General features: G+C 45.9%; 1 protein-coding gene across 1 annotated transcript in view; it reads right to left on the bottom strand.

Moving 5' to 3' along the window:
• Nucleotides 1-4,183: 4,183 nt before the first annotated feature.
• MAP1S (microtubule associated protein 1S) overlaps nucleotides 4,184-9,716 on the bottom strand; it is a 65,155-nt gene continuing 59,622 nt past the window's right edge. The window contains exon 7 of the mRNA XM_085639002.1: nucleotides 4,184-9,157. Within this exon, the coding sequence (XP_085495128.1) occupies nucleotides 9,002-9,157 (156 nt within the window). The 3' untranslated portion in view covers nucleotides 4,184-9,001. The remainder of the gene's footprint in view (nucleotides 9,158-9,716) is intronic.

Raw genomic sequence — 9,716 nt, 5'->3', positions numbered from 1 at the left:
CATTAAAGTGTCGAGGAGGAAACAGTTTCCCTTCTCCTCTAGTGGCACCCCATATGTGTCTGCAGCCCTTCTGATCAGGGGGTTATACTTTGTGAGGTTGTCAGGTGGTGATGGCATTGAGAGGAAATTGTTTACTTCTGGAGATTGGGTTGAGGTTGTTCCACGATTCATTGAGCCACCTGCTCCTTCTTCCCCTTCGGGGGACGTAAAACTCCTCTTTGTTTCCAGGCTCCAGTGTTACTGGAGCTTCCAAGGCTGGTTACTCCTCTTCAGCATAGAGAGCTGTCGAAAATTCACTTGGAATTCAAAAATCCTTTAATGAGGAATTGGACTCTTCCTCCTGTAGAAGCGCTGCCTTCCCTGCCTCTAGTCTTAGCTTCTTCCTTTCGACCTCTGGCGCCTTGAATGCGAACATCGGCAATGGTCTCTTCTTACGCGTCGACCATTTGGTAGTCTCCAACAGTTGTGGCTTTACCCTTGCTGTCTCTTGACTTGATGGGGTTGTCAAGGATTTCGCCCTTGTGTCAGCATCAATATCCCGTGGCTAGGATTAGTAGGCCTCACTCACTCATGGCTGACCTTCAGTTGACGTTTTCTTCTATGCCAAGGCTGACTTGTGTGACTTTCTGCCAGTGGTTTTGAGATCTGGTCCCTTCGGCAGACTTATTACCGACTTGTCTGCCTGCTTTCTTTCCTAGAATTTAGACGTCCGACCCTCCTTTGACTGTCTCTGCCTCCTCAACGTTCTTTTAGTCATTGCTCAACAGGCCCAGTTCTTTAAGCGTCATCTGTGGATATTGGCTGTTGGACATGGTGTTGTAATGTTAAATTCTTGGTCTCCGAAGTACCCTCGAGGTCTTTGGTACGAAGGTGGCGCAGGCCTTGCAGTCCTCGTGGTCTTTCGGTAGACAGAGGTTGCAGGCCTCGTCAGGGTCTCTCTGCGCAAATCTGTGGTGGCAGTTTGGGAATAATTTAAAGGGGGGGTTTTGTCCATGACCCCTATCATGCCCCAATCTCCAACCACATTACACTCTGGGGGACCCCACTGGAAGTAGCAGAGTCCCTTTCTCTTTCGAGATCTTCGGCAAAATCACAGTTTTTGCTTTAAAAAGTTTATTTCGTCAAAAACATATCGGTGCTCCTCGTTCTTTCCAGACCTAACAGCAGAAAAAAAGAATCTGAAGATGCAGACTACGCACAGGAACATCAGGGTGGCGTCTGACATCATACATAGGACGGACATACCACCAAATGGTGGTCGACTACATCCACCCACATAGAAAGAAAAAAAAGACCATTGCAGATCTAGGGGGTCTAAGAGAGGTTTGACAATGAACCAATTGGCCCTTATGGTGCAACAAAAAAAATCTAACCTTATAGTTTTTCAAGCGTTGCATCTACAGATCGAGGAGATCTACATATCTAGGTTTGTTTTGCCCATTTAGGCACATGAAAATCTTTGTGATTGACTGGTCTCACTTTCGTCACTACATACAGGATAAACACCTGTGCCGGTATTTCTGGCCAGCCGATCCACACGGAACTGCCACGTGACATGGGGTGTGGATACCTGTAGGTGAAGTTGTGAGTTTCACCTTGGGCCAGACATGACTCGTGCTGGCTTGCCACAATGTTGCGAGTAATGATTCATTACTTGGTTTGGACTCCTGCGCTCCCTCAGACAATGATCAGCAAGGAACGATACTGGAAATTGTCCAGGGGCAGATTACTTTTTTCAATCTTAGCACAGTTTCTGAATGAAGTCCATGGCAGACCAATCGCCAGCGCAAATTAGCACAACTTTGTGTTTGAAAGACTCTAGGTGCAGACAGGAGTTCTAATACAATGATGTGTAGGGAACATTGTTGCGGGGGGTCACTGATCCTCTGTCATGTGTTTCATATGAGCTCTCCGACCTAACAAGGATGCTTCTCTAGCCATAGGCACCCTCTCTGGACCTGGGAAGCCTTAATGAACAGAGTGCGGCTTCCAGGAAAGCTGGCAAGCAGACAGCAGTCATTTCATTTAATTATTGTCTGCAGTGATTGTGAACGCTACTTCATTGTGGAATATGGGCAAGGCATTAAGCAGGACGGGTCCAATGTATCAGCCACTCATCCAGGTATTCAAAGATACTCATGTGATGGCACCAAGCGTGCTGCCTCTACAGACCAGCACTGGTTGAACACGCCATGCTTTCTTGACCCCACAAATGTAAAACTTTGAACTGAAATGGAACTCCATAAAGCAGACATACTGGCAGTGAGCCGGATATATGAGACATCCTAGAGAACACAGCGGAGACATGATCTCCAACACGGAGCTGCGGTATGATCTGGGGCCATCTAATTTAGCAGTTCCGAGCCCACAGATCTAGATTGCCTTCAGAGTCCCACCTTTTTAGATGGGGATTAGAAACTCAATTAATAAACTCAATGCCCTTGGGTGTTTGTTGGGACAAGCCTCGCTGCTTTTCTGTGTAGAAGTGACAATACCTCCTTATGCGGTATCTTGAGATGCTCACTGCTGATGCTAGAACTGCATCGTGGAACGTTTGAGGGGTGGTATGAAACCAAGCGGTAGTCATGGTGAAGAGAACCCTCTGGTCCAAGGTTATCTGCGGTTATTGTGGAAGGTGAAATCCCACTGCTTCCGACAGCTGTTGTGCTATGCGGGGGCTTGCGAGGAAAGGTGCCTCTTCGCTTGTTGGCCAGTTGCCTCCATCTTCAGTAGCACTCGTTCTTGCATGCTCATTGCCTCTGAAGCTGCTGCTCACACTCTATGCCCTACTGTTGGCCCTCCTGAAAGGACTTCTTTCTTTAGTTGGGCACACGGGTCAGTGCTCACTGCTCTTCTGGGTTGTGGTTTTTGAAACCCGGCTCTTGCCTGACAACATTGGTTGTTTCCACGTAATCTCATCGCTTTGAACATTTAATCTACCCATGGCCAAACATGTGATCCATGAAAGGAGAGTGCAATTAGAGAACGGACATTTGTCCCAAACCTAATGCACATAACAAGAGGTTTTTTTTGCAACACACCTGTGGTGACATCTTAAGGCAGTATCCACTGCATCAAGGACCCAAGAAATGCTAGCAGCAGCAGAGACACCCCCCCCCCCCCCCCCCGATAACCTCTGCTCTTCTAGCAAGCAGTTCTGGGAGGCTTTGAAGAAGCTGTCCCATCCCGCCCAAAGCCAACAGTCATATCGTGCCAACAGCCAATGAATTTGCAATGCGCCACTCTACAGGCATGCCTAGGGCAACCCACTACCCAAGCATCTGTTTTCTTGCTCTCCTGACCAGGAGGTGCTGTATTCCCCCTGGACATTGCTTAAGTGTTTTCTTCCTTACTATGTGCACAACTAGGGGGTCTGGGTGCACACGTCCCAGGAAGTACAGCGGGTCTTGTGCCAGACTGGACTTCTCAACACTTGCTGAGGCAGCCCTTGTTTTCTCTGGGTCTTTGCAGTTCTGTCAACTTTAACGTAGATGGAAAATGCACTGCTCGGGAATCCGCTGTCGCTATTAAGTACAGCATGAGAAGCTGCTGTGTCATTGGGTGGTGAAGCCTTAATAGGGTACAGTTCTTGAAGAGATTCGCCCTGTCAGTCTGCCCTATAGTCATACCCGGCATCAATCAGGGTTCTTATAGAGTACAGCTAATCACCAGTTAGGGTCTCAAGGCACCGGGGGGAGGGGGGGCAATCCTCCTGCAGTCTCTGGTTCCTACACCAAAGGCAATGCCTTTGTGTAGAGGTCTTGGCACGAGTTGGAACGCAGTGTGATCACAACAGCAGCGGTGGAATGGCTTCAAACCTTTTCTTTAACACAACTAGAAATATTCTATTCTTTTCTGAAATAGCTTCCTGAAAAGGGAGGGTTCCTTTTTGTATGAAGAACCTGTACATTGCTTTGGGCTGTGGAACTACATGGCCTGTAACAGGGTGTAGGTTTCTAGTAAACCACAGAATTTTAAAAAGGTGTACTTCATCGCATCGGTAGTGCGTCCGAGAAAGCGATTTCAAGGCATGCAGCCACAACCTTTAAGCTCAGTTTAAAGGATTCAAAACACTTTATAGAATCAGTAAACATTAGAAACAACATTTCACTCCAGCGCGTTCAATAGCATCAGTTAAAGATTAAAAGGAGGATTGAAAAAAAACATAAGCGACACCAGGGAATGCGATATATAACTTATGTGATTTCACTCTTTATTATACATCTGTTACAAAGTTCAATGACTGCAACCAAACTGCATGTCCAATAAGACAATTTTTGTTCAGTCGATCTCGCCTTGCTTCCCAAAAGATTGGGCCTGTTCCAGACAGCAGCGAACTACTGAACAGCTCCCACCTGGCGAGCACACATAAATACACAATGTCCCAGTAAAGGGAATGTTACTTGCAATAAAATAAGAAAACAACTTTATTTCTTTATTAAGTGTAAACAAGGAAAAAGCATCTCTTCATTTACGAACAAAGTGATTAGTGTTAAAAAAAAGGACCTGGCTTCTTTCTTCCCCACTCCCTCATGCAACAATCCGGATTCATGTTGAGCTTCGATATGGCAGCGCTGAGACAGAAGGACACCACTGGTCCAGAATGAAGGCCGTACATACACGGAGGTCAGACTCTACCGAACAGAGGTGCACCTCCATTTTATTTTAATGTTCTTCAATTAATGCCCCCTGTGAAAGTGAAAAGTGAGCAGGACAGATTTCTGTTACAAACAGAATGACAACAAGCAGAAGGTGGGTGCAAGACTGCGCAATCATTTCCATGGCAGAAGTACTGTGTAGATGACCAATCTCGGCTCCAAAGGCTTATAAGGGCAGCAGTCCCTTATACTTTGACTTAATTTGCCAGCTCCAGGTATTTGTCAACAAAAAAAACACATCATACCAAGAGAGTCTGAGAATAATCAGTGCAAGTTTCTGCAGATGGTACAACTATGCAGTTCTCTACCTTGAGTTCAAGTCCCTCCAATGGGCACACGTCAGACACCGAACTGCAACAAATCAAGCACTTTTGGTCTAGAGCACAGCACTGGAGCGCATGATAAAATAAGTGGGGATTGTGAAAGCTCTTAGGCACATATTAGAAAATGGGCAGATGAATTAGCAAACACCACAGGCCTCCGTCCGCACTGGCAGCACTAAGGAAGCCGGCACTTGTAAAACACGTCAGCGGGGTGGCAGGGAAGTGGTGGGAGAGTTTACCAGCTTGTGTCACGTCTACATCCAACTGCTCTAAACCCGCGTTGTTTTTTGGGATGCTAAAAAAAGATGGTCAATTGGCACACAACTCGAAGAGAAAAACAAAAGATTTGAGTTAGCAGTTTTCCTTGACCACTGTTTCAAGTCTCAACAGTCCAAGGCTTCCACAACCATTTGTGGTCCCATTCCACAGACAAACCACGTAATTCAAGAAACACCAGCAAAGCTTTCTCCCACGAGGCACACACTTAACACATCCACAGATTCAGCAAGACGCCCACGTTACACAGGCCACTCACAGGTTAGATGGGCAAAGGTTAGGCGTCCTCTTATGCCAAAGAAGTGAAATCAAGAATACTTTTAAGTACCAAGACTAGCACATTTTGAACACAAAAAGGAGGGGGGGGGGGGGGGGGGGGGTGAGTATGTAGGTATGTGACTTGGTAAACCAAGTTGTAAGGAGTGCGGAGGTACCTACAGGTTCCATCAACTGATGGGGCCCTTGATTCTTTGGTAGACTTAGTTTTTTACAAAGCTACTATTGTGCTTTATGGGCGAAGTAGGTGAAAACCTCTCCATGGCTGAAGTTGGTGATAGAGCTTCAGCAAACTTTTACATGTCCGCTGCCTCCCTAACATACTTTTCACAGGGAAGGTCACACCATGTTCCAACATGAAAAACCATGATGGCAAATCTTTAAACCAGATATGAGCAATTGCAAAAATATCACTTCGAATCCAATAAAAGCAACACTTCTAGATATGTTACTATTAAGAGTAGTTATGTTACTATTAAGAGTAGTTAAGTGATCGGATGATCATTTTTAAAAGGCCAAAAAAAAAAAACCTATGAAGTAGGCAGCGATGAAGGAGATCACTGAATCTAGTTGCACCACATGATTTATAAAATAGCTCCTCAACAGGGGTGCAAACTGATGGACATGTCGTATTTTACATTTTCACGAATGATTAAAGCCTGTGCAATATTTGGAGCCGATTCAGTTTAACAAGTTGCTAGCAAAGATTTGAGGTATGAAGCACCCTCCAATTCTAAGCTGAGAAGTGCTTTTACGTAAATCTAATACAGTCAGCAAAGGAGTGCAAAAATTCTTAAACAACTAAATGTTTATTATAGTTCACAAGAGGATGCCAGATCCCTGACACTGCTGCCAGACACACAAACACAATCCAAAGAACAAACCTTGTACTGAACACAGAGTGAAGTAAAGCGGGTAGGGTGTCATGGGGGTGGTTTCAGGCCTCAAAAGCCTCTAATGGTAATCGAGACCCAGTGCCTTCCAAATGTTACCAACCTCCAATAAGTCACCGCTCAGCAACCTCGCAAGCACAGTGCTGTGTTTTCAATATCGTTCGTGGTCACTGTTGTAAAATCTGTATAGCCTCCCTGTTACCCCTCCACAGCCTAAAGATCCCTCAGAGTGAAGGCAGTTACTGCACTGATGGGCACCACGCGCGAAACTGACGCAGCTGCAACGTGCAGCTTCCCAAGAGTTAAAACTCAAACAAAGCCCAAGATAGTGCTGCTCAACAAGGAGGCCATTGCATTGGCAGCAACCCCTACTACTGCAGGAGGCAGCATGCAATAAACTAGCATGGAGGGGCATGTGCAGTCAGTAAAATATTCCCATCTTCAACAAGTATTGTGCAAACCATTTGAAATGCATTTCAGCCAACGTGTCAACTGAAAAGCATGAAGTTGAGGGCTGTCTTAAAGTTCACAATGGTCTATAAGCCTCCCCAGTCTGGCCATCTTTTGCGCTCATTTAAAGACTGGGTGTGAAACCCAACGGTAAAACTAGTGTGCAGCATAATACTTTGTTAGCAGGGAACATGGAAGGAAGAGGAGTACTACTAAAAAAGTGGAGTGAACAAACTGCACGACCACAGTTTCCCCAATATTCTCACCAGACTTCCAGGTCTACTCCGACAGCACCAGGGATACCATAACCACACATCCTACACTCAAGACGCCACTTCCACATGGTGCAGGGAGAAGATGCCCTCTGGAGGCCACAGCTGGATTGTCCCTTCAAGAAATCACCCAGCATTTCTCACCAAGAACATATGGAATCACCATGAGTCTCTGTAAAGAATGGGACACAGCTAAAGGCACAGAAACACCTCTTGACGACAGGATGAGCATCTCACGAATCACCTACCGAAAAAGCATACCGACATCTGCCACACCAGCAGCACCTCAAATGTATCTCCTGAACATTTGAAATTTGAGAGAAAAGGACCAAAGACAAATTTCGAAATCAGATTGTCTCATTCTACGTGGACAATCTGAACAACCTGGAGCTGCAATCACTCCGATATTTCTAAGCAGTAACACGCCCTTTCACATAATTTATAGTGAAATCCGATAAACACAGACGGAGACCTTCCCATGCCATTGCCTGTCTTGAAGTACAAGAGCATGCCCCCAAACAAAGCACCTACAAGAGGTAAAATGCCAAGCCAAATGTTCAACTGCAAGGGGCGAAGAAAGTTAAATAAAAAACAAATGTAAACATGGTATAGGGAGTGCTTTCTGAGCGTTGCATGAGTGCAATGGAGTGCATAATGAAGAGACAGTCTCGCACAAAGTGAGATGTAAACTTCATAAAAACCTAAAGGTGCCAGATTGCAGAACATTCAAGGTCAAGGGCTTACGTGTGTGGGCAGAGCAAGCAGCACGCACCCTGGTTTGCAGCGGCTAGTGATGGTCGAGACGCCTTTGCTTCGATTCAATACTTGGTTCCGGACTCCTACCAAGACTATCAACTGCAGCAAACTGCACTGGACAGAACTTAACAGGTCACCACCTCTGAGCAGAAAGCAAGGTACCAGCCCACGCCCAACTAGTCAAAACCAATCTGATGCACCATGGGGAGAGTGCAGAGAGGGAAGAGAGGAGAGCACAGAGTGGGCAGAGGGGGAAAGAGCTTTGTAGCGTCTCTAACCACAGAAACTAAATCTCAGATCAAAGAAAATGTGGATTTTACTCAAGTGATTGAATGGTCTACAACAAAGCACCACAGTATGAAAGGCCATGCAGCTTTGAGCCCCACCAATCCAAATGTTAAGCAATCGGTGATAACCAAGTTACCGAAATTACCTCGGCAGCACAGCACCCATGTTGTTGCCCCTACCCGCAGGCATTTGAAAGTGAAAGAAACCACAAATGTCACTTCAGAAGGACAGCTTGTTTGACTGAAGCTTTGGAGTGAATGTGATAGATCTGTACAACAAATATCATAGTGTCTAGTACAGAGAATCTACTAACTTCATATACTGATCAGCCTTCCGCAGAAAGGCTGTGACCTCAATCATTTAAAACTGGGCAAGTGGGAACATCTGCAGAAGTGCGGCGGTGACTGTGCAATACAGATATCTACAAACAACCGGTCTAGCAGAAAACCACAGCACAACTCAAGAAGTGGTTCTACCTCCGAATAAACACGACAGGGAGTTATAAGTACAAGATGAGACAGGGTCCACCCCAAGACATTTTTGGACACCCTCGCTGTCAACGCACAGCAGTCCAAGAGTTCACCAACTGCCCAGATCGCAGGCAACCAGCTCTACCACATTCAGTGTGATGGCACAGGGAAGCCATGGCATAAGCCATGTGAAATGCTCATGTTCCAAGGGTCTCGCCTTTACTCTTTAGCATCTTGCTGGAACTCACGGAGATGGTGGTAGTTGAAAAAGGTTAACATTTGCCTGGTTTGTCACTCTAAAGAGGAGCAGTGTTCCACCCCAGCAGAGTAAGCACGGTTTCAGAACTCCACTTTACATGCAGGGAACACCTCATCTAACATAACCACCGTATTGTTGCTGGCCAATAGATGAATGTCAAGCTCTTTCTGCAGATTATGCGTTTCCAGGTACCAGGTATGCAAACAGTCAGAGTCAAAGGTGGGAATCAGGTCGACCTAAAAAATAAAGAGAAACACTGCATAAGTTCATCAAAGTCAAAGCTCAGATGCCAAATTTTCTTTATACTCCCAACATTACCTCCGCCAAGTGCATCCAATATATAAAAAAGGCAGGCGTGCAAGGAAACACTCCCACACACCTCCCAAAGCCAGTCCCTGCACGAACACGATACAAGGATTTGTCCAGACATGGACTATTAGCAGGGTCTCCGGTGATGCATAGTCAGAGGGTGGGATTAGTACTGCTCTACACTAACATACATGCCTTGGCTTAGAGCAGCAACACTTCTGTGGATACACATTACATTCATGGCGCATTAACAAAAGCAGAGGGAGCTGCAACACTGCAAACATGCGCACATGCAGGCATGGAGCAGTAACAGACTCTGGAGGGGCCTTCGTACAGGCAGCATGTACAAGTTATAAGTAGATAGACCTACATGGAGTAGAGAAGGGCGGGTGGAGTACAACTACAGAGTAACTTTCTTACTAGTGTCCCTGCTCTTGCAGAAAGTAAGCAATGGATTTACCAAAACTGATGGGACATGGTTTGTGA

The sequence above is a fragment of the Triturus cristatus genome, chromosome 12, assembly GCF_964204655.1.
Source record: "Triturus cristatus chromosome 12, aTriCri1.1, whole genome shotgun sequence".
Taxonomy (NCBI): Eukaryota; Metazoa; Chordata; class Amphibia; order Caudata; family Salamandridae; genus Triturus; species Triturus cristatus.
Note: the sequence above shows the minus strand (reverse complement) of the source record. Positions and strands in the feature narration are given on the sequence as shown.